This window comes from Pelobates fuscus, chromosome 13 (genome assembly GCF_036172605.1).
Source record: "Pelobates fuscus isolate aPelFus1 chromosome 13, aPelFus1.pri, whole genome shotgun sequence".
In the NCBI taxonomy this organism is placed as follows: domain Eukaryota; kingdom Metazoa; phylum Chordata; class Amphibia; order Anura; family Pelobatidae; genus Pelobates; species Pelobates fuscus.
Genome location: NC_086329.1, coordinates 7,953,341 through 7,979,049, shown reverse-complemented (window position 1 = coordinate 7,979,049; position 25,709 = coordinate 7,953,341). Strand labels below are relative to the sequence as shown.

Genomic DNA, 25,709 nt, shown 5'->3' with positions numbered 1-25,709 from the left:
CTATGGGAGGAGGGGGGAATACTATGGGAGGAGGGGGGAATACTATGGGAGGGGGGGGGGAATACTATGGAAAGGGGGGGGGACACTATGGGATGAGGGGGGAATACTATGGCATGAGGGGGGAAATTTCCTGGAATTTCTTTCTAAAAATGAGGTGCGTGTTATACGCCTGTGCGTGTTATACGCCGATAAATACGGTACCTGCAGTGGCCCTTAGCACAGAGTTGCAGGGGTTAACTGCAGTGACAAGTGTGTTTAGTTTTACACATTTATATTATGTGGCAAAAACTTTATTTCCAACAGTATCCATAATTTAACACTTTACCTTTAAAAAAAAAAAAAAAAAAAACCTAGTGCCAGTTCGTGGGAATCACGAACTGGCGAAATTAAGGTGGCCGCCGAGGATCTCGCGATATTGCGAGATCCAAGATGGCCGCCATTCGCGCGCAAATTTGCCGCTCGGTCCGCGATCGCGGCTCGACGGTACCGGTCGGCACCCCCTCGTGTCCCCCCATCCACCCCCCAGCACCCTGGACCCTAATCAACCCGGTTGGTCCCGCGCGATCGCGGTAAAATGCCGCGAATCGCGAGGGTCCTCAGGCAAGCAGCCTGACAGAACAAAGCCCTGAAGGGAAAAAACACAGGGCAGTGTGGAGGAAAAACGGACCGTCCAGGGAGAAGGGTAGATTGAGTGGAAGCAGGGATAATAGAGGGACAGATTAAAGCCCCAAACAGGGGGTTAAATACACAGTGTACAGTAGAATTTAAATGTATAAATACAAGTTAAGATTTCACTATAAACAGAAAACAGTTGAGAGCATAATACTCTGACCTGTGCCTTGGCTGGAAGCAGCAAAGAAAGAGGAAATCATGTGACTGTCAGGGCTTTTATATATGGATGTGATGCTGGTTACTGATTGGTTTAAAGTTTTCTGATTGACTTGTGCTGCTGGAGGCATAAAGTAAAGAAAGTTATGCAAAATACGAAGCCTCCTGTCATGTGATAAAATTAGAGAATAGTTTAAAATAGTTTTTTCACGTTCTTTTTGAGTATCAGCAGCAACAAGTGTATGAAATGCTAAACTTTGCTGACTTTTTCAGCCTATATTCTTTTGTAAAAATGTAACAATGCCTTTATTCCCCAGCAGATGATGATGGCTCACAGAAAAGATCTGTAGCTGCTTACACTCCGATTACCGAGATGCCAAGGTTAGTAAGTTATTCTTCACTGTAATTTAATGCAACTCAATGAGAAGGATTTGTAAGGCAGGTGCTCTGAGTTATTACTGCCTCTTGAGTTTCTTCACTGAGCTAACCAAACCAGGAAGTAAATGGACCAGTCGTCTTATTGACCGCCAAGGGGGTGTAACTAGGCCACTTTATAAAAGTGTAAATTTTGATTGAAATCTGCACTTTTTTGTAAAATGAAAGAGAGGACACGCTCTTCACACAAAGCTTTTCGGCAAGCCAAGGTGCTTTAGGGGTAGGAATTGTCCCTTTAATAAAGTGGTTTTGGTATAACAATCATGCAGTTTTACTGTTCACTGCTGCCATTTAGGAGTTAAATCACTTTGTTTATGCAGCCCTAACCATCAATATAAAAAGTGCAAAATTGGTACTAACTACAACAACTACGTCTTGAGCCACAACCACAGTAAAATCCCAAATATAAATTAACATTTTGGTGATCGCGCACAACAAATACAATAGGAATAGAATAAAATATTACCATACTTCTGAATATAAATACAATCTTGAATAATCAAGTATAGAAACAAATCATGGTGTAGTATATAATATAAGCATATAAAAACAGCTGTCAATTGGTCGCACTCACATGGTTCTGAGCCTAATGTAGCTCAGACATTCAAGGTATCAATTGATAATGTGTCCACACTGGTAGATTTGTTCTCCCAGCTTTACTATTGTTCCTTAATTCAGATCGTGCATGAAGCAGACAGAAGTCTAAGTATTAATATCATTTTTTTATTTGGACACCAAACAGAACAGTTCCAGGTAACCAGCACAGTTTGAAAGTTTAGACCTTCTTCAACGTGCATATGTACAACTCATTTGTCCTTGCCTATATATATATTCCCACAATTTATGATCAAATCTTCCTGCGGTTTCTCAGTTTCATGTTTTGTCACTATGTCATCGCATGCCTGCATATGACTTAATTCGGGCTTCGGCTTGTGTCATAGCAAATTGGTGTCATCATGCTCCTGCGTGAGACGCTCTCCTAGTGATGTAACGCGTGCACCATCTTAAAATCCAGCAATTCGAATTGTCCATTTATCTTTTGGGCAAATAACTTATTCAAATAGAATGCAACATCCGACTTGGCTTCATACAGACCATAAATAAAGTCTTAATTAATATCACAACCATCTAATGAGAATCAGATGTATATCTAAACATTTTTACTTGACTGATCATAAAAAAAAGTCAAGATATAATACAACTCCCATTATGTACATTAAGATTTCATGATATGTTTCTAATAGTTATGTGTCAGTCTAATTTAATCAGTTCAATGTTTATGTGTTAATTAGAGGGGGGACAACCAGAAGATGCCAGGCAATATAAAATATACATCATATGCAAATGAAAGAAAGGAAAAATAAAAAATACAACACTATTTAAAATGAGATAAAGGCAGATCCTTCAAAGTCCATATTTAACTCATTTCGGTACCATGAAGCCTAATAAGAAATCTATTCAATTCATTTTTGCTCAAAAGGGCTTCAATATCACCTCCTCTCCAGTGAGCTTTTACCAGTTAGTAAATACATAAAAAAAATGTTGTAATCTATCAATTAGTTGGTATAATATTCAGGGAGCCACACACACTGGGTAGTGATAAAAAACAGAAATAAAGTTACCACTGGATGTAAAGTATCTCACATAATGAAATGGGAAAAATAGAAGATCATCCGGTAACACTTTAATACATTTAAATAAAATAAACATAGAAGCACTCACAAGTGACACGGCACAATTAAGGCAAATTAACGGTGCAAACAGCATTCTGTAGGCTATACTAGGCTTATCCCACCGGTCTCAGCTATGTAGACTGTCCTATGAGAACTGGTCAGGGAACTTGTCCTTCAGCCGCGGAGTCTTTGCTCTATGTGTTTTCTTTTAATCAGGCTTTTTCAAAAGCTTGATTCCTTTCCCGATCTTTGGCATTTAAATACGCTTTCTGGCGCATTCTCTGGATACTGCGCGTGCATCGTACGTGTCAGATGTAACGTCATACCTCATACGTCATAACATCTGAACGACTCAGCGCATGCGTCATAAACCACCCTGGAACACAAACCGTGTGCAAATCAGACTCCGGACGGAACAACATTTTCGCTGTCCCGACAAGACTGGAAGGAGTATTTCTTAAATGACGTTACACTTGACTCGTACGATGCATGCGCAGTATCCAGAGAACGCACCAGAAAGCGTATTTTAACGCCGACGATCGGGAAAGGAATCAAGCTTTTGATTAAAAGAAAACACGTAGAGCAAAGACACCCGGTGGCTGAAGGACATGTTCCATTACAAGCTTCCTGACCAACTCTCATAGGACTCTCTACATCACCAACGCTGGGAGGTTCGAGCTGGTTAAAGGACAGTCTACATAGCTGAGACCGGTGGGATAAGCCTAGTGTAAGCTACAAAGAGCTGTTTGCACAGTTAATTTGCTTTAATTGTGCCGTGTCACTTGTGAGTTACATAGCTGAAAAGAGACTTGTGTCCATCAAGTTCAGCCTTCCTCACATATGTTTTGCTGTTGATCCAAACGAAGGCAAAAAACCCAGTTTGAAGCGCTTCCACTTTTGCCACAAACTAGGAAAAAATTCCTTCTTGACCCTAAAATAGCAGTCAGATTTTTTTTAAATTTAGATTCTATGGTACCGAAAGGGCGGAATGTGAGTGCGTCTATGGTTTATTTTATTTAAATGTATTAAAGTGTAACCGGATGATCTTCTATTTTTCCCATTTCTTTATGTGAGATACTTTACATCCAGTGGTAACTCTATTTCTGTTTTTTTATCACTACCCAGTGTGTGTGGCTCCCTGACTATTATACCAACTAATTGATATACAATTTGTTTTGTTCAATTTAAAAGGAAGTTGGGAGTGTCCCTATTTGTAGAAGCGGCCTGCACTTTTTATCCCTTTTACACGTATTTATAGTGATTTATGTCTTTACTATCGCCATTATGGAATTGCATAAAATGTCGGGATACATTATGATTCATACATTTTTCTTTTGTCATAAATCTGTTCCCTTATCCTCCCTCTTGGTGTTTTCCCTATGTACTGGTAGCTGCAGAGACCAGTAAGAACATAAATAATCATTTTTATATTGCACCCAATAAATTATTTCATTTTTATTAACTGCGAATTAATCTAATTCTTCTACACTTTTAACATTTCTTTTACTAGATTGGCATTCTATACAGGTTTCACAATGGTGGAAGCCAGCCTTCCTATCAAGAAAACAAGTCAAATCTTTTTTTTTTTTTTTTTTTAATAACACCAGTAGTTAGTAAACTTTTAAAATGTCTTGTTCTTCTAGAAATAATTTTAGGTTTATTCCCTATAAAAATCTATATTTTATCCTGTGTTAATATTCTCCAATTATTGTTCATGATTTTATATAAAGTATTTTTTTGAGTTAAAATGAAAAATTATTGTAATTTCCATATTTTGCTCTTGTTGATTAGTCTTTGTTTTATATTTTAATAGTTGTTATAGCGTAATCATCTGATTTAGTGCAATTTCGTCTGACTCTTAATTGTCCCTTAGGAATATAGTTGAGCCAAGGTTTAAAGTGACCGCTTTTCATTGGAATGTAGGTGGCACTGCTATAGTGACCGGGTTTGCACCTGGCTATCCTAATTTAGTTAGGTCAGAGTGGGACAACATTTTTTGTTTATTCCCAGCAAGACTCTGTGACAAACCTGGTCCTCTGTAGACACGTCAATGGTAATTTTTTGAGTGGTAATAACTGGAATATTAAATCAAGTTATGAAATAAATAACCATATTGTGCATTTTTTTAGATCGAGACATTTGTATTGATCAAAATAAAATTAAAAGCAGTTTTAAAAAAAAATGGTAGATGTCAATAGTTTTATTCTGATAGATAGTTGTCACTTTAAACTCTGGCTGAACAATATTCCTAAGGGATAGTTTTTAAGAGTTGGTTAAAATTGCATTGAACTGCTATAAGAATACTTTATATAAAATCATCAACACAAATTGGAGAATATTAAGACCGGATAAAAATATAATTTATTTTAGAGGGACAAGACATTTGTAACGTTTACAAACTAGTAGTTTTATAGAAAAAAATTAAATAAATATTCTACCTGTTTTCTTGCTAGGAAGGCTGGCTTCCACCATTGTGGAACCTATATGGGATGCCAATCTAGTAAAAAATGTTACAGTAACACAAACATGTATTCCTGACCCTATAATGTTAAATCCCCCCTTCCCTTCCTAAATATACAAAAATCTTACCTAAATTTCTAGATTTCTCACACTTTAGATTTTATTCATAGATAAATATTTTATATGAAATTAAGCCATGTTTCTCCTGAACAAAATGATATGTAATAGGTGTAGGTGCACTCAATATGAAAGAGGTAAATAATGGATGAACAAACACATAGTTCAAATTCCAGGTTTTGTTTTGGTCAGAACTTGGACAACTGCCTCCGTCCGAAATGGGTTAATATATGCGTGAACTACTTAATCCAAAAACAGATTAATAGGAATTAGTTTAGTTCATTGTAGGTAAAAAGGATTTGTGCACAAGTCTACTCTCTGACGGGTTTCTAACCTTGGTGCAACTTACTACTGGCTGTCCGCCAATAACATCTGCTCATAAAGATACCGACCAATCGCAGTGTAGGTTGTTTCCATAGCAACCACACCATGACCCTATAAGATACTGTGATTGGCCTCAGCAGGAAATCGCACCAGTCTATACAATGTATTCTCTGACCGATACATATCGAAGGAATACTTACTGTGGGAATTGTTCATTTAAATGAAACACTCATTTTACTTATAAAAATAATAATTTGACATGAATGCTAAGGCCACATACATTCCTTTATTGCTTTTGTAATATGGTTTAATCTACTATGAGCTTTAGGGTTTCCATAGGATAACCTGTAATTTTCCTATAGGACTAAGCTGTGGCCTTCTCTGCACAAGGCTAGAGGCTGGTGTTAAAGGGACACTCAAAACCCAGAAAGCCCTTTAGCAGCGAGAGGGGACTCCCCACTGAATGAACCTTGTTTTGTTTAATTGGGGAGTGTCTGGCATGTAATGAGTTAAAGGAACACTGACATTAAAACTGATATTTGGTTTTAAGTTTTGTTTTTAGCGTTGGCGGCACCTGTTACTATTTGGGAAATAGCTGCTCCTCACTACCATTAGTGGAAAGTAATAAAAAGTTATAAATCAGCCCTGACCTTGTGTCATGGGAGGTTTACAGCTTGTTACCAATCTTGTTCCTTTTATTTGGTCCTATATGGAAAATGCATGTTAAGTATATGACACAACATGGAAACTCTAAAGCACATAGCGGTGCCAATCAAAAAATACAGAATCTTGGTTTGTAATTTTTTTACACCAGAAGTAGAGGGCAATATATAATTTCATTAATTACAATATCCCTGTTTAATACATTGTATACACCGTCACTATTTCCTGCTGAGGCCAATAACAGTGTTAAGAACATATGTTTAGGGTGAGTCGTCTTTAACGGTGTTCCGTAAAATTTCCCTACAGTCATCACTTCCAGTGACGACGCACAGTGAGGCCAAATCAGCTGGAGACTTACCAGTATGGGTCGCATGCGCAGTTACACCATCAGAACATTACTGCACCCTGCCTGACTCTGTGCGTGCCACTCAGCGCCCTCTCTTAGCGGGGTGCAGGCGCCCCCCACAGGTAAGCCCATCTCCAGCTGATTTGGCCTCACGTCCGGTGTGGCAGCATCACCGGAATGACGAGGGTAGGACAATTTTACCGGCATGGTGTGGTTGCTATGGTGACAGCTTAGTGTGTCCTGTGCTTTACCAGTGAGTGGCTACTCTGTATCTCCGTGAGCAAAACAAAAAACAATTTAACGACAAGACTGGAAACCTCTAAGTAAGTGAAACTTCGTAAATACCAGCTGTTAATAACGATAAATATTTACAGATTAGTGTGCATCTGAGCTACCAGGAGCTTGTTTTCCTCGCTTGCCCCTAAGTTTTCTCTCAATAATACAGCTTAGTGCAGACTAGAAACAGCCACAAACCTGATCGTTTACATCAATAGAATTCTATGGATCACTAAAAGAAACTCAGTCAATGCCCGGGAGCAAAGTCCCCACACAATAAAAAGATACAAATGTAACACTATATTGCGGACCCCAACCCGGACTCCCCTGCTCTGTGTTAAAATCCAATAAAGTATTAAAGTATTAAAGCATCATTAAGTTTGGAAACTGCAGAGTACGGACTTAAACAACACCTAGAACCCTCGTCATTACTGTAAAGACATACAAATAAAATCTCATTATTTGGGATACACAAACCTGCAGAAAAACTCCACACACAAACATTAAAAGTGACCATTCATACGAAATCGTTAAATTCCACATACCATATATACTCTAGTATAAGCCGACCCGAATATAAGCTGAGGCCCCTAATTTTACCCCAAAAAACTTATTGACTTGAGTATAAGATGAGGGTGAGAAATGCAGCAGCTACTGGTAAATTTCTAAATAAAATTAGATCCTAAAAAAATTATATTAATTGAATATTTATTTACCGTGTGTGTATATAATGAATGCAGTGTGTATGAGTGCCGCATGTGTATGTAATGCAGAGCCGGGGGTGGGCATTTTTTTTATTCTTATTATTTTAATATTTTTTTTTTTATATTATTTAAATTTTTATGTTATTTTTTTTGTCCTCCCTCCCTGCTTGTTAGCTGGCCAGGGAGGGGGGCTCTCATTCCCTGGTGGTCCAGTGGCATTGGCTGTTCAGTGGAGGGGGCTGTCAGGAAGCATTTACTTACCTTTCCTGCAGCTCCTGTCAGCTCCCTTCTCTCTCCTCCGGTCCGGTCAGCTCCCTCTGCAAGTCTCGCGGTGTGAGTGCTGCGCGGAGCTCTGACCCCGCGGCTCTCACGAGACTTACAGTGGGGAGCTGACTGGACCGGAGGAGAGAGAAGGGAGCTGACAGAAGCTGCAGGAAAGGTAAGTAAATGCTTCTTGCCAGCCCCCAACAGGACCGCCGGGCTTGTAATGAGCCCAGCGGTCCTTGTCTGTATTATGGCAATGCAAGTTGCCATAATACAGACACTCACTCGAGTGTAAGACGAGTGGGGGTTTTTCAGCACAAAAAAATGTGCTAAAAAACTCGTCTTATACTCGAGTATATACGGTAAAAATAATCAAATTACCAGATAACTGCGAATACAACCCGTTAACGACAATTATAGTGGAATTGGCTCTATACCAAGTGAATACAAAATATCTAAACTTACCTGTTAAGGTGACAGTCCAAGAACTTCCAGCATATCTACTCACGTCTTAGTTGTAACTCCCTCCTCGAGAACGCAGAGCAGGATAGTCCGTCCACTGATGTTTGCACGCACAAAGGTAAAATAAATAGCGACCCTCAAATTATCCACCTCTGCTCGTTCAACGTCAAATAGATCCGTTAATAAAAATTCATAATAGACATACAGTGCTATGGCAATGTACACGTTTCATGACCCTCAAAGTATCCATATAATGAAACGGTTTACCTTCTATATGTTTAACTAGCATCTGTCTTTTTGTAAAGAGAGAAAAGGCAGTATTGCTTTAAATGTATTGATTTTATTATATATATATATATATATATATATATATATATATTTTTTTTTTTTTTTTTTTCTGTACAAACCAATGTGTTATTCTTTTTGTACAGGAGAACCATGTCTTTTGAACCAGATTTAAATGGGCAAACATTTTCTGCTACTAGAAGTAAGTATAAACTCACCGTTTACAAAGCACCCAATATTTATCGCAATAGATCTCATTCTTACAACACATTTTTATTCCTAGTTACACTGGACCCGGCGAAGGGAAGCACAGAAGATTTTTACAAAACAATGTTAGTGGAGACGGACGACACAAAAGAGAAGCCAAAGAAAGAGAAAAATGTTTTCAAAAAGTTTTTTCACAAAAAGTAAAAATAAACCATCCGCAAGGATGCATCACAAAATGATTTTAGGTAAAGCTAACGGCAATTTCTAATGGTTTCTGCGATTTATGAAAAGAAAGTGCTCGGTTTGTGTTCAGGACCATTTTAATACCAACTGGAGAACATTGAAATATAGATTATTTATAAGGGAAGACTTCATCCATGAATACATTTTTATTGTCTGTTCTTTGACAGATCTCTGTAGGCCTTTAAACGGGTCATACAATCTGCAGATTGGACCTGCGAGGGCCGGCAGGGGAATTAAGAGGGCACATTCCTAAATTCTGGAATTCACTATGAATTCTCACTGTTGTGAATAACCCAGTCTGTGTCTTGCACAGATCTCATTGAATTCTATGTCATGCTGTGCATATATGATGTCACACTTGGTGACATCAGCAGCCTCCATTTGTCAAACATCTCAAATCGCACGCACTGCGAGCGTAAAACCTTCTGCTCACAAAACAAACGTCACACTGAGAGGTGCCTTTATGTAAACATTACTGTAATTCGCATTGTTTGTATTGGTGATACACAGCTATATACAGATACGGTCTATTAGATGTTTTATATATTATTTTGTTCAGTACACAGGATCTCAGGAAGTATTTAAAACAAACAATTATGTAATGACTATAATTTATCAATTTACACAGTAAAAAAGGGACTTGGGGAGTAAAAAAACGCCCCTTGTCTCCCCTTTACATCAAGCACATGTATTGTGTGTCAAGATTTTTTTTTAAATTTAACACTAGATATGCTTACAACTGGCATTATTTGCAGGTAATTGGGAGAAAAGGATAAAATTAACATTTTTCAAAAGAGGTAAAAATGAGAGAATTAACACTTTCAAGCATTTCATTAACAAAAAGTAATTACAAGTCTGAATTTTAAGCACATTATCAAAAGTCTTTTTAGTTACCCAATCAGGTGCATTTTATGATTTGTGAAAGCTGGCTAACGAAATCTATAAGCATCCAAATCTATTCCAAACATGCTACCTCTCGTTTCCTTACATACTTCCTGGTAAAGTAATATATAAATAATAAAATAATTTTATGTATTGGTATTTTTATCGGGTAGATAACTTTAGCGTTGAATCCCGGGAGTATAAGATATAAAAGAGGTGTATATAGTTTATGTATTACAATAAAATGTTTATTTTGTTTATGCCAACACTAAAGATTACAACGCATATTCCTTAATCTGTATTGTGTATAAATTGTTGTCCCTACGGCACCACCACTGCCCTTTTTTCTAATAATAAAGATGATGGCCTTACCTTCGTTCTGAGTCACTGTATCTGTCATTTAACAATTTCTGTCCCAGAACACTTGGAAGAGAGTACAGAGACAGGATAACACTAGCCCTATACTGACTGCTGTCTCAAACTGGGAATTATATGCAATGTGAACAGCAGACTGATCCCAGATAACCGTTACATTATTACTATTATTGGCATTTACATAGCGCCAACATATTCCGCAGCGCTGTACAATCATAGAATGGGGATTCTAACAACAAGTAATTTACATATGCAATATAACAGAGAGAAGAGGTGAAGAAGGGCCCGCTCAATCCAGCTTACAGTCTGAGACAGAGAAATAACAGCATGTCAGATCGATGGAGGCCGTGACTGTGTTGAAATAAGCTGCTAATAGTCTGTAGGGGAGAGAGTGGAGCCGGGCTATGGAGCGGCAGTGAAATGGGAGAAACGTTACCCAGGAGAGTCTGATGGCACGGGGTAGGGAATTCGGAAGGAACGGGGCAGTCCTAGAAAAATCCTGCAGAGGAGAGTTGGCAGAATGGGAACAAGTAGATGTTAGCAGAAGGTAATTTACAAAGTGACGGGAACGAGAAGGAGTGTATTTGTTGGATAAAGAGAAGAGAGAAAAAAAAAAAAGTCAAAAATATCTAAATCCAACATTTTGCTGTGGAAGTAAAGTTAAAATAGTAACAGCGTGCTACCGGTTCAATTTACATAAAGAAAATGTTCTTTTTTTTTGTTTATCAAACGAGTGTGTATTTCCTTAATCAGATGGATGGAATGAAAGGGTGCCGATCACTACCATTATTGGCACCAAAAGAATTCTGGGAGTCATTCCTTGAAGAAAAAAAAAACACTCCAGATAAAAGTTCCCCACGTGATTAGTAATTCAGTGTACCTGGTTACAGTTCTAGATTGATCCGCTATCCCTGCTTTTTTGTTTATGTGCAATAGCGTCCCGCACAGCTTGTAGGATGAGCTTTTCGTTGTTTATGACATTGTATTCAGTCAGTTTTACCAGCTTGTCAAAGTCTTTATCACTGTAGGTTACATTGAGCAGGTGATATGGTGACCCAAAGCCAGACAGACTCAGTTGACCATCATCATGCTCCTCGGGGCTGCGTTTTACCCCTGGAAAAGCAAAACCGAGTATTACATTCACATTTATTGAGAATAATTCAGTAAGCAGGAGATATATATATATATATATATATATATATATATATATATATATATAGATAGATAGATATAGATATATTTCTAGAATTATTTGCCTTAAAATTAATGTGACAAATACAATTACCAAGAAAGTCAAGTCCCAACAGGGGAACTAGTTTGACGCACGTTTCGGAGCACGCCAGTGCCTTTGCCACGAACAAGATTTTTTTTAAATTTATTTGTTTCTCTTAGAAGCTCCTCGCACTGTTCCAGATTTTAAAGGGGTAAAAACACACACAGCATGGAAACTGCTTTCCTTTTTTGAGTGAGGAATACCTTTATCTTATGTAATTATTTATTTTTCATTTTCTATTTGTGTTACAATTTTGAAAAAATATTTCCATCAACTATAAGTAGGCCGCCACTGCCTGTGACCCTTTGTGCCCTTTCAAACAATAGCAGCATGGTTCATTCCTGCACCTTGCAGGGAGAGAGATCACAGATAAGGTTCTCTCTAAGGTACTTTAAAACATAACGATCCACATAAGCTTAAAGTACTGAACTCAAGTGACACGCTTTGTGCCAACGGTATGGAGACCCAACACATTTAAATTACATTTTTCATGCAAATAAGCTTAATAACTTACCTGGTTCTTTGAAGTCTTGAAATGTATCAGCTACGAGCGGGAAATGGAGAATGATTGGAGCTTTAGCATTGTCTGGCTCATAAAACATATAACATTCCTTGGGGTGCTCTTTTTCCTCTTCGCTTAACTGGATTTTGGGAAAGGGGATTTTCTGACGGGCACAGTAGGTTTGAGTCTGTTCCACTGACTGAAATCACAAGCAGTTTAATATGATTGTATACCATACAGATCTACTGACTCTTTGGAATGAGGCACATTCATATTTGTATCATGTATAAAAGGTATCTTCTTAAAATGGTACTATACATACTATTGTTATGGACAAAATACTTGAATGGATACAATGTCTATTTTTCTCTGTACATGTGTGCCCATTCAGTAAAATGTTTCTCTTCCCCCTCTGTGTACTTAGTAACAATTTCCTCTGTAAACCCCTCTCATCCTGCTTTCCCGCCCCCCTTCCTATTTAGCAAAGCCTTGTGTAACAAAATGGAGATTCGCTGTGTTAAAGGAGCTGCTTCCCTTTCTAACCCCTTCCCCGCTTCCTTTGTTAAAGTAACGGCTCTCTCTCAAGAACTTGCCATGGGAAATAAAATGGGGCTGGGATACAAAGGAATGTCATGTGACGATGCTGGACTCACGCCCAGTGGGGTGGTATCAGGAAAGACTCCTTAGACTGTTAACCAATTGTTGAAAGTATAGTTTGTGTTATCTGTGACTATGCATATGATGTATTTCTGCTTTATAAGGGAGTCCCACCCCTTGGAATAACATTTTTTCACCAACCAGAAACATGTCTCCGGTGTGAATTACTTTCTAGGAAAGCGTGCACGCAATTAATTAATCAATTTGGAAAGGAGTAGATATAGATTAAATCAAGTGTTTGATTATTTGTCTAACACTATAACCACCACAGCATGCCCCGGCACCAAACCTGGATTCATGGTTAAACCTTTACGGTGGTGTCACATAAAGTGATAGTTGGCAGCGAGACCCGGCATAGGCCAACTGAGACGCACTGCCAGTGAATATCATCCAAATGTGGACAAAATGTATATTGTTAAAGTACTGTGGGATGAGATCCGAACCATGCTGGTACCATACCCACTACAGTTTGCTTTAGTAGTTATGTAGCTCAAACTGTCCCTTTAAGGATATCTCCCAAACATGTAAATAAAATATTTAACCCCTTAAGGACACAGCTTCAAAAGATTGCCTTACCCTTAAGGACACAAGACATTTTTTTTAATTTTTGCTGTTTGACAGCGATGCAAATTGTGTTTGAACACATTTATTGCACCAACACATATTATATACCGTTTTTTTTAGACGGCAAAAAGGGCTTTAATTTGATGTCACATTTACATAGATAATGTCTCATTAATTATAAAAAAAAAAAAAAAATAGGGGGGAAAATGGGAGAAAAAAAAAAAACACTTTCACAGTTTTGGCAATAATAGTGTCTTTCGTAAAGCTGGTGTGTGCTATTCCTGCACAGAACCCCATATTGTGTTCAGCTACATCATATTCTATGCCTTTGGCACTATTCTGTGAAGCTACAATGCTATATAATAGACAAGGCTATTTCAGTTTCTATAGTTAGAATTTTCGTAGATGGATTTGATGGGCCTATGTCTCATTTTGGGGTATTATAGCAGTTTGACTGTTCAAATAACCCCACAAAGGGCTTCCATTTGATAAAGGGTATCTTATATGGCGTATATTGTGCCTTAACTTGTCACCATTTTTTCACCAATTTATGCCAATGTTTGTGTGAAGGGAAGAAATTGCATTTTTACATACATGTTGCATTTTTGATGAGTATTTCTTACACTTGATATGTGCCACTGTCATAAAATCCCCCAAATTATGCTCAGTTACATCTTCTGATTAAAACAATATGCCCAACGTATGACCTAGACACTATTTTGTGAAGTTACAGTGCTGTAAAAGAGACGTGACAAGTGAAGGTTTTTAAGTGGGGATTTTCATGGAGGGTTTTGAAGCGTCCGGGTCCCACTTTGGAACACTTTAGCAGGCTACATATTCCAGCTACACCATAAAGACGTCCCAGGGTATTTCAAAAGGCATATTTTGAACCTTATCGTGAAACAATCTTTCCACTAGCTTGTACCAAGTGTAGTGGTAATAAGCGTTTTTTCTGCCTTTTTGACACACAAAGTGAGCTTGCACAGTATATTTTGAAAACCTTATGTGTGCTATGGCTGACTAATACTTCATATGTTGCTCAGCTATGTCGTATGAGTACAGCAATACCCCCGTATGTACATGTACCTTTGCCAGGTATATGTGGACATGGAATGGCTGTGTCTCAAATGTGCCCTTACGCTGTGTCCATTTCCCATTTTTGGGTATTTTAGCAGGCCATATATTCCACCTACCCCATAAAGACATACCATTTCTTAAAGAAGACATCCCAGGGTACTTCAAAATGCATATTTTGAACCTTAGCATTGGATCATTTTTTCACTAGTTTGTTCCAGGTGTAGTGGTAATTAGCATTTTTTATGTATTTTCTTTACTCTTAAACTTTTTAAAACTTGTTTTCAAACTTTTTTTTACTCATTACTTTTTTTTACCGTTAACCCCTAACTAGCAGCACTAACAGTAAATTCCCCAATTTCCCATAACTCCCACCCACCCCAGCTATAAAATATTTTAAAATTATATATTTTTCTAAGATTTTTAAAAAATCATAATTGATCTGTATTTGGATCACTATAGGTAGTGATCAACTGGCAGAGAATGGGTTAATTTTTATTAGGGGTGGGATTCTTAAAAAATCCTTTTTTAAAACATTAATAAAACATTTAACTTTTTTTAACTTGAAGCTTTTTTTTTTTAACTTTTTTTTTTTTTTAACATTAACCCCTAGCTAACCTAAAACCAAATTCCCCAATTCCCCACTAACTTCCACCCACTCCAGCTAGCTAAATAGAACATTTTTAAATGAATAAAATAAATATCAGACCACAGTAAAATGGAGTCTCTGCAAATTGATCACTGCAGTCATTGATAGCCTGTCAGAGTGATCACAGCTGCAGGGACAGAGCGATCTGGGGTTAACTTTAGTTTAATCTGGGGTTAACTTTAGACATTTTCCGTTATGTGTCCTTAATGCAAGGACAAGCATGACGGAAAATGTCTGTCTAACGTCGCAAAGGGGTTAAACCTAACATGTAAATAATGTAAATGTAGTTAGACCCCCCTAAATAAAACAAGTATTTCCCAGAGAGAGAATCCTAATCAAATACAATTTTTTACTGTGTTAGAATTAGGTTGAATGGATTGCAGTGACTTACCAGAAACTTTCTGGACAAACAATAATCAAATGATAGGATTACATCCACCTTGCGTTCCTCCCGCAGCAAGGATGGGAAGCTGGCGTTAATATAATACGCACTGTCCACCAAGCACAGGCTGTCCATGAATGGGGTCAGCTCGTTTGGACATTGTCGGGTCTTTGTGTCTGAAAAAAATTGCAATTAAATAAGTATTTTACGATTTGCCCTTTCCACTCTCTGATATTCTGCCTTTTTATTTTTACATGTTTTGCAACAACCAGGCTGGTTCTGATATAATCCACCACATGGGACGAGATAAGGCAGTCAATGAATGGAGCTACCCGTCCGAGAGACCAATACCGACCACGAGGGTCAATCTAGGGGGTCAAGTACTGATGTAATGAAATGGTAGCAAACAGTATATACACTGGGGCATCTTGATTTGTCATTTTTTAAATATATATTTTATATATCAGTTTAGGTAATCTGTGAAGAGTACTCCTACATATAGCAGGTAGAGCATCATGGGTAATTTCTCTGTTCTTTAAAGGGAACATTCCATCTCTCATTGGACACAAAGTAACAGTAAACTAGACGCACTCACATTGCATACTGTGACCTTTTTGGAAGACGGTGTGACACTATCCATCACACGTGACTACCCAGCACTAACAGGGATATTTACTAACGTGAGAATTCAAACGAGAATATCAAATTTAAGGCATAAATAGTCGAACTGGAATAATTCTCCAAGTCAGAAATATCTTCAGCTCGGCTACTCCAGTCTTAAATGTTAACTTCACTTTGTCATTTACATGCAGTGCTTAGACACTAATAAAATAAAGTGAACAAACTTGACTAATCGAGAGAGACTATCAGGGTTACTTACTGAAGTGAGAATTCGAAGTAGGCGACTAGCCCAAATCCCCGCACGTCCAGCTATGTATTTTTCTAATATTCTATATCTGGGCTTAACATTACACGGTCTTTGCTACCAGTCAAGATTTTAACGTTAGTGGCCACTGCAATTTTGGAGATTCATTTGCACACTCACCAAGGTTTATTTTCTACTCACAGGACCTAAACTTTCTCTCAGTGGCTAGTGGACATTTTGAGCCCTATATTTTAAATAAATACAAATTCTTGCAACAATATAAGATTTAAAAACAAAACAAAAAAAAACAACAACTTCCAGTAGCCAATATCAGGACATTTGGCTGTTTTTGCCATTTGTATAAACTATATATAGCCAAGTGTTTAGGAACCTTTTGGCTGGACTTGCTCCTCATTCTCGGGGGCCAACGTGTACTAAAAGAGATTTTCTATAGCCACCATTCGAACACAAGTTCAACAGTACAGTTCTGTAAATGTAAGCAGAGCCGCGTAGTAGGAACAAACTTTCAATTCCCACTGGTTGGCTTACCTTCAAATGCCGTGAATCCGTTATGTTTGCAATAGTCCTTGTGAATTTGAAGTCCTTTCAGGAAATTGTGCTGATCCCCATCAATCGGTCGCTTAGTTAAAATGTCCCTCACGGTGCTGCTTAATTTCCCTGAAGGCTGGATGACACGGGTCTCCGCACCAGTGCTGTCCTCACTTCTTTTTGCCAGAGATAGATTAGGATCTTCCCTTCTTTTTGCTAGAGCTTCTTCTTCATCTGTTTAAAAATACACATCAATTGAAGCTACTTTGGCTTGCTAAAATGCTTTGTGTGAAAAGAGCGTCTTTTTTAAATTTTACAAACAGTGTAGATTTTAATATAAACCGCACTTTTCTGAATTAATCTTGTTGGGGGCAATTGCCCAGAGCACCTGACTTGCAAAGACTTCTCATTGAGCTGCATTGCGAAGTCTGTGATTGGACAGCCACAGAAAGTCTGGGCGGGGTTAGAAGGGGAGGGCTTGCAAAGGCTGCAGACGAGATCTACAGGTTTTGCAAGCTCTCATGGTTTTTATATACACATGTGCAGTTTTATTATAAAACAAAGACAAAATGTCCTACCAAGGTGCTGTACATTATCCTTTGTAAACCGATCCCAAAAATTTTCAGAAGTTGTAGCCGCAAACCAAGCATCCATTAAATTTATGGAGAAGATGTTGCTCCATAACCCTATGAAATAAGAGTAGAAGTTAAACAATATTGAGATAACCCAGCCTTTACTAATAAAGTCACGTGCCAACAGCTTGAGGCAGCCTATGGGTAATAATATATGTAACATGAGGTATAACTGATAAATAGCAAAGACCAGTTTTCATATTTATAAGTTGAAATGTATTGCATACAATTAATCAAACAAGACAACAATCCCATAAAACACACACAGTTATTTTAGTTTATTAGTAAATTGGACTTACACCCATACTGTGCTTTATTTGCCCTTCCAATAATTGGGGTCTACATGGACTTCTGAGAGATGACAGACACCATGATAATGGCCTATGGAGTGCTTTGGGGTCACCGTGTAGCTTAATGTGCTCGTGGTTGGAGAAGAGAGTAATCCTTGGGCTAATTAGTAAACTTGGAAATACATTTCGGTCTGAACTGCATTTCGGTACAAGTCCGTTGAATAACTGAACTCCGAGCTGAAGTGTAACCGGATCATGAAACAACTGAAATGCACATTGGCCAAGTCCATTTATTTGTTTGTTTTGATTTGTGCATTGGAATTCTGCCTGTTGCACCAAAATAAATAACTGATGGTAAAATAAAAAAGATTTTTTTTGTTGGTCTGATTCAGTACCGAAATCCTGACAAAATTCAGCTCAAATCTTTTTACTTTTGTGAAAAAATAAATATATATTCTTCATTTTCTGGCTGTGCACAAGTGTACTAGTAAATGTGAATCTACCAAGACACACAAAGTTAAAACTGTAATTTGTCAGGAATTTGGAAAAAAAAAAGTGAACTTAAATTTTAGGACAAAAAAAATCCCTTGAAGATACCCAATCTGTAGATTTCCACACACGATGAAAGGTTGTGAAACAGAATGGTGGCACTTTTTCTATGGGAAAATAGGCAAGTTTGGGGGAACAACATGGGTCTTGAAAAACTGTGTCTTAGCAATGGTTGTTAGACTATAAAAACTCACTGATTGTGTTTGTATGTTTTTTTGGGGGGTGAGTATTGTACAAACCTTTATCCTGTGTATAGTTCAATGTATTCAACAGTAAAGTTGAAATGTATTCCCCCAGACAGTACTCCAACTTTAGTTTGTTTGTTTGTGGAGACAAATTCTGGAAGGGACTGTAAATCACTGCTAAGTTTAGCACTCGCAGTATATTGATGAAAAACAGGATTCAAAGACCTGCATTGTTAACATTAATCTTTGCCTATCCACCCAGTCACCATCACCACTGCCAAATCAAACCGAAATGTGTCTCACCCTGTAAATAGCACAGCCTGGATTCGGGGAGCTTCTTTATCAACTGACCCATGAAAAACTCACTGCCAAAATCCTCTGAATGAATAAATGTACCATATTTAAAGAGGCCCACCTCGTACGGAGAAAATTCACACCACTCTGTGATTGGAAAAGAACAGAACAATGTATATATCAATGTAATCAAACTCACAGCAAATCCTTGTACCGGTGACGACATGTTACAAAAAACATTCTTGGCATAGATTTAGAGTACTAGACTTTCCCCAGTTTAACTGAATGTACCCATACAGTAGTGATGGTTTAGAGCCACAAAGACCATTAACGTAGTGACCTAGAAGCTCTGTAAACATACAAAGAGAATTATATACGCAAATTATATATACATGCAAATTATCTGTCCTCCCCTGATTTCTCACCACCCCTCTTGACTCGTGTCTCTGATTGCCTCTCAGTTATTTTCAACTTGATGGCTGCTCATTTCCTTAAACTGAACCATTCCAAAACAGAACTTCTGGTCTTCCCTCCCTCAAGTGTTGCTACTCCCACATCTGTGTCCCTCCAAGTCAACGGTGCCACCATCCACTCTCTCTCCAAGGCTTGCTGCATTGGTGTTCTCTTTGACTCAGACCTCTGCTTCACCCCTCATGTCCAATCAATCGACAAATCCTGCCGCTTCCATCTCAAAAACTTTGCGCGAATCCGACCCTATTTAACACCTGATACGGCAAAGGTGCTTGTCCATGCCACTGTCCTCTCTCGCCATGACTACTGCAATCCACTTCTCAGTGGTCTTACGTGTTCCCAACTTGCAACGTTACAGTCTATAATAAATGCGGCGGCAAGGGTCATCTTCCTGTCTGCCCGCACCTCCCATGCCTCCCCCCTTTGTTAGTCCCTTCATTGGCTTCCCGTGAGATATAGGGCTCAAATTAAGATCCTGACACTTGCTTACAAATCTCTACACAATGTTGCTCCCACCTACTTATCCTCACCAATACACAAATATGTCCTGTCTAGGCCGCTACACTCTGCCGGAGACATACGTCTAACCTCCCATCTCTGATGCTCACCTTAAAAACTTCGTAATCTCACAATGTGTGCACAGACAGCCCCACTGCCGTTTGCCAATCCCCACGTCCATCCTCCCATTAGTGCTGGAAACTAGCAATTCACTTTAATTTGGCGTTCAGCCCTGTCCACGCTGAGGGCCACGGGGGGGGGGGGGGGGGGTGGGAGGGGGCCTCTGGGGACCTAACAACATCAGGCAGAGTCTTCCCGAGTATAGCCTTAATACCCTGCTGCCGGAGATGGTACACAACATGAGAACCCTGGGGTTACCTTAACTACAGCCATAAGGGCAAGGAGGGCTCCTCCACTAGTAAGAGTAAAGCCTATGTACCAGTTGACATATCAACACTTCAGCCTGTAATGAAAATGATCGATTTAGCATGTTCCTAACCTATAACAGTCCTGTCTATCTCTCTTTTGTAACCGTATGTTAGGCTACTACTGTTCGCAATGTGTTATCTGCGGAATCACTCAGCATTATTATTAATATAAAAATTGTGCCTGTATTCCATTTGTCCCGCATGTTCAGCGAGGAAAATGCCTGAGGACTGCTCTCGGGGCACCTCAGCCAAGCTTGTAAACTTTATACGCACTACAAAAATAAAGAATTAAAAAAAAAAAAAAAAAAAGTCATATATCTATGCTGTATCCTTATCCCACTATGTCTTTGTTTTTGTCCTTGTGTGATGATTGTAGAGTATGTATAATAGGAATTTGTATGTTATGTAAGAAGAATTAGATCTCTATTTTTATATGAGATATTTGTATTTTATATGTTTAAAATCAAATAAAGATTTAATGGAAAAAAAAAAAAAGAAGATAATTCAGAAGCCCAGGAAAGGAAGAAGGGCTGGTGGATATTCTCTAAATAGGGCCTACAGTCAATCTCCTGAAGAGAGGGAATAACCCTCAAATATATGCAGGTATAAAGAATTAAAGGGACACTATAGTCACCTGAACAACTTTAGCTTAATGAAGCAGTTTTGGTGTATAGAATGTTGTAGAATTATTAGGCCCCTTATAAACTATATAACCCTTACTGGGCCCCATTAATACTATATTCTCATATTCAGTCCTCAGGCCTCATAGTTTAAGCTTTACAAGATTCCTTTGTTCATAGAAACAGCATGTCAGCAGAAAATGCTAGAATCTTCTGATTAAATGAAACACTGTAGAAGATAGTCTTGATAGAATGTATAATTGCTAAGAAGGCCTTGAGAACACTGAAGGATACTAACCTTGAAACAGCTAACATACCAGCTACTCATTATGGATAGCTGCCAAGCCCCCCTCCCATCGAGTAAGCTCCCTCATGCCTATCAAAATGGAGCCGAAACCTGTAGGAACCCGTCATGACGTCAGTTATGACATAAGACGTAACACCCAACAGGGAGGGCATTTAATTAACCACTTTACACCTTAGCCAATTGACAACGTTTTCTTGCTCATATCTTGATTTTTACAATGATGTAATTTTGCCTTTAAAAGGGCCTGCAAGCCCGCTTTTTAACAGATGCCAATAAATTTCCTGAAGTTCTTTCATCTAATCTGAACTCTGTGTCAGTGTGAATTTACTTCTGCGTATACGCAATTTAAACATCTCTAATTTGGACAGGAACAGATAGTCATTCAAACTTTCCATTATCAAGAACATGCCCCTGCAGCCTCACTGCTCAATCCTCTGCCATTTAGGAGTTAAATCCCTTTGTTTATGAACCCTAGTAACACCTCCCTGCATGTGACTTGCACAGCCTTCCATAAACACTTCCTGTAAAGAGAGCCCTATTTAGGCTCTCTTTATTGCAAGTTATGTTTAATTAAGATTTTCTTATCCCCTGCTATGTTAATAACTTGCTAGACCCTGCAAGAGCCACCTGTATGTGATTAAAGTTCAATTTAGAGGGGGGGCGGAGCTAGCAGCCATAACGTGAGGACGCACATGCACTGAGCTCCGTGCAAATAAGTCCCAAATACGGCGAAATACAGCGGAAAAAGTCAATCTGAGAGCACTCCTGGACACAGCAAAGCCTTCCGAGAGTATGGGGCGACGCAACAAAAAATCCAAGCCGGATAGACCCCCGGCTACCGCAGATATTGGTGATCTCCTGCGGAGGTCCCAGAACACGCAGAGGCCTACAATGGTGATGCAGATGGAGGACAGGTACAACTCGTTTAGCGAGGCATCCGGGTCTGAGGAGGAGGACTATGGCGCCCAGGCGCGGACCAAATTGACCAACTTACCTGCAAAGCCACCGGTTACAGAGGAGGCTCTGAGAAACATGCTTGGGGAGCTGCGCCGCAATATTGCAGCGGACATCGGCACGTTCCGCGAGGAAATAAGCGGAGTGTCGGCCCGACTACAAAATACGGAGCTAAACACGGCCGCACATGAGACCAGGCTAGCAACAGTAGAACAGCAACTGCTAACCCTGCAAAAGGCCCACCAGCAACAGCAAGATAAGCTAACAGCGCTAGAAGACAAACGGCGTTGGAAAAATGTCAAAGTCCGCGGCCTACCTGACGCGGTGGAAACCACAGAACTACCGCACCTATTCCAGTGGCAAATCTATGCCACTGGATAGCTGGCATCGGATCTCCAGACTAACGACAAGCACCCCAGAGGGTGGAAACGACGTGATCATCTGCTTCCAACAAGGCAGAGATCGCCTCGCCCTCATGGCAGCCACACGCAACAAATCCCCCCTCCACTTTGAGGGCTATTCCCTGACCTTCTACCCTGATCTCTCCAAAGCCACCATGGACTGGAGAAGGTCCCTGCGCCCCCTAACCAAAGAGCTCTTATCTCACAACATACCATACCGTTGGGGCATGCCCAAAAGCCTGATAATACCCAGGGACACTGGGGCCATCAAGGTACAAGAAGAAGCAGAGATTCCAGCCACGCTGCAGAAACTCAAATTGGATAAACGACTACCAGAGCAAGCTGAATCAATGACACCAACAACCTCTGTAGCCTGGAATCCAGCGACGGTGCGCCCATTCATACCGGCGGCACAACGGAAAGAAGCAACATCCACTTCGGTGCCCTGAACTGTGTGCGCATGATCCGGCTGTTGCCAAGTTGTCTCTCGTTTATTTACCTTAAAAGCTTACCGTTATAACTCTCTTTGTACTGCTCATCACATGTGATAATAGTATTGAACCTCTTATTATATCCCTCTATACACCACCCCAGTTGGCCCCTCCCCCCCCCTCTTTTTCCCCACTGTAGAACTACTAACACCATCACCCTTAGGGTAAAGTAAGGGGGATCCGGCCTCTCTAACATGTACCCAGTACACCAGTCTTGATATAGCTCTCTGGTATTTGAGGCATCTAAAGCACCCTGCCTTGCACACACATAGATATTTTACATACCCACGGCGGGAGTTGTATATTCATAAACTACCGGTTTCACTCGTTACCTATAACAGTCATGTACTATATTAAAAATGTGCCACACTACCAATGCCACTAATTGTTAAACTATGTTGATTGCCGACTTGCACATGCTGTTGTGGCAATGCAAGCTCTTCTGTATTGATCAAGCACTGCTAAAATAAAGATTAAAAAAAAAAAAAAAAAAAAGGTTAAATTTAGAGATTGAGATACAATTATTTAAGGTAAATTGAAAGTGAAACCAGTTTTTTTTTTTCATGCAGCCTCTGTCAATCATAGCCAGGGGAGGTGTGGCTAGGGCTGCATAAACAGAAACAAAGTGATTTAACTCCTAAATGACAGAGAATTAAGCAGTGAAATTGCAGGGGAATGATCTATACACTAAAACTGCTTTATTTAGCTAAAGTAATTTAGGTGACTATAGTGTTCCTTTAAGGACCCTCAATAGGAGGGGGTCCTAGACAAGAGGACGACTTGAGTAATGAAGAAGGGGGACCCTACCTTTATTGATTCTAGGGAAATTAAAAGACTAATATACTGATATAGCCATGAGGGGGAGAGACTAAGTCATGCCTAGGGGAATGGTGGCAACAGTGTCCCATAATAAAAGCCCATTTAGTGTCAAAAAGTGACCTCAATGTTGCACAACAATATAGAGTGAACCCTAGAGCAAAAAATGAAAAAAAGGTTGAGCAGGAGGTAAAAAGGTAAAGATGAGGGTTGGAGGGTCTAAAGCCCCACTAGTGTCAACCTGAATCTCAACACGTCTTTCCTTATAAATACCTCCGCACCTTGGGCAAGCCACTAGTGTTTACCGGAACCACTCTCCCTGACTTGGTCTTAGTCAACAACAAAAATCATTTATATATATTTATTTATTTGTATTTTTATTTTTATGCACCATGAATATTTATTTATGATTTTTGTTGTTGACTAAGACCGTGGCTTGCCCACGGTGCGGAGGTATTTATAGGGAAAGATTCAGTCTTTTGACACTGAATTGGCTTTTATTAGATCCAGTGCACTAGTCCATTCACTAAGCAGCAATTTAAGTCTGTAATATTTTTTTTTTTTTTTTTTTTAACACCTCACCTAGGCAAAAAGTAATGGGTGTTTAGTTACAGTATATGATCATGCATTGCTTAAGCCTGCCATAACGTCAATGTACCCTGTTCCTAGCAGGAATGGGGTACAGTGATATTGTTTTTAATGGAATTTATGTATTTAGTATTTACGGTTTGAGGGATTTGATGATCCTGCACAAACAGATATGAATCAGTAATAATATCTTCTGTAAAACACCATTACTTACCCTTAAAATCCAGAGTGGTTCTATCAGAATCCTTCACATTCATGGCTAGGTATAGAGGCAGCGGGTTCTGTCCTTGATTTAAAGCCTTTCTTTGATCAGAGAGTTTTGTTTCATTGACCTGTTATGAAAAAAGTAAAACATCCATGTAATTATATAGGAAGGAAAGTGAAGATACACAGGTACAATCTCCCCTATAATCCAACTCATTTGGCCCTGACTACCAAAACTAATCTAAACTCCGGTGAGGGGGGTTGTGATCGGATGACCCCACAATTTATTACAGCCACCCATGTTACTCATTATGTCCCAGGCTACCAATTTAGTAGACCACTGGTCCTTGTGTTGCCCTACATGGATTTTTCTTGAGTGGATATCAATAAATGTTAGAAACAGATGTGATTGGAACAAAATAAATCATCAGAGGAAAAAGAATATAAAAACGCCCTCTAACTGAATGAGCCATGGCCCAAAAACACACACAGCAAACTTTATGGTTAACGCACCCCACCATGCAACATGGACTCAATCACCAGACCCCAGAGATCTGTAACAGACGTCTTATAGCCCATCTCTGCCCTCTTCTTCATTTCATCTCGGTAGAAGGCCAAGCGGTCGAAGCTAAAAGCAGAGAGCTTACTGCTGGTCAATATCTTCTGGGCTTCTTGTATCGGCCGAGCCAAGTCATGATGCGACCAGTCAGGGTCCTCATACAGCTTACACATGCCCCTAGCAAATAAATACAAACACACAGGACTTAAACCGTGGACACAGTTTGGAGAAGTTATAAAGTGTATTTTACTGCATTTCAGAGCAGTTCATGGTTTGAGCAGCAGGTTTGAAAATGTACCACAATGTATCCGATAAGAAGTGGATCATTTTGGGATGCAGGATTTGATTCCGCGCTAATAAAGC

At 39.2% G+C, this 25,709-nt stretch overlaps 2 protein-coding genes across 2 annotated transcripts in view; one reads left to right on the top strand and one right to left on the bottom strand.

The window, feature by feature from the left end:
* The window catches only part of SPTBN5 (spectrin beta, non-erythrocytic 5), a 159,523-nt gene extending 149,747 nt beyond the window's left edge, over positions 1-9,776 (top strand). The window contains exons 70-72 of the mRNA XM_063439421.1: positions 1,146-1,209; positions 8,984-9,039; positions 9,121-9,776. Coding sequence (XP_063295491.1) covers positions 1,146-1,209; positions 8,984-9,039; positions 9,121-9,248 — 248 coding nt within the window. The 3' untranslated portion in view covers positions 9,249-9,776. The remainder of the gene's footprint in view (positions 1-1,145; positions 1,210-8,983; positions 9,040-9,120) is intronic.
* A 1,579-nt stretch (positions 9,777-11,355) lies between these two features.
* Positions 11,356-25,709, bottom strand: part of LOC134583344 (cytosolic phospholipase A2 delta-like) — a 37,084-nt gene continuing 22,730 nt past the window's right edge. Inside the window, exons 13-20 of the mRNA XM_063440228.1 lie at positions 25,301-25,523; positions 24,798-24,915; positions 19,019-19,156; positions 17,638-17,745; positions 17,060-17,293; positions 15,655-15,821; positions 12,332-12,518; positions 11,356-11,657 (exon numbers count right to left, since the gene is read on the bottom strand). Of these exons, the coding sequence (XP_063296298.1) occupies positions 11,437-11,657; positions 12,332-12,518; positions 15,655-15,821; positions 17,060-17,293; positions 17,638-17,745; positions 19,019-19,156; positions 24,798-24,915; positions 25,301-25,523 (1,396 nt within the window). The 3' untranslated portion in view covers positions 11,356-11,436. The remainder of the gene's footprint in view (positions 11,658-12,331; positions 12,519-15,654; positions 15,822-17,059; positions 17,294-17,637; positions 17,746-19,018; positions 19,157-24,797; positions 24,916-25,300; positions 25,524-25,709) is intronic.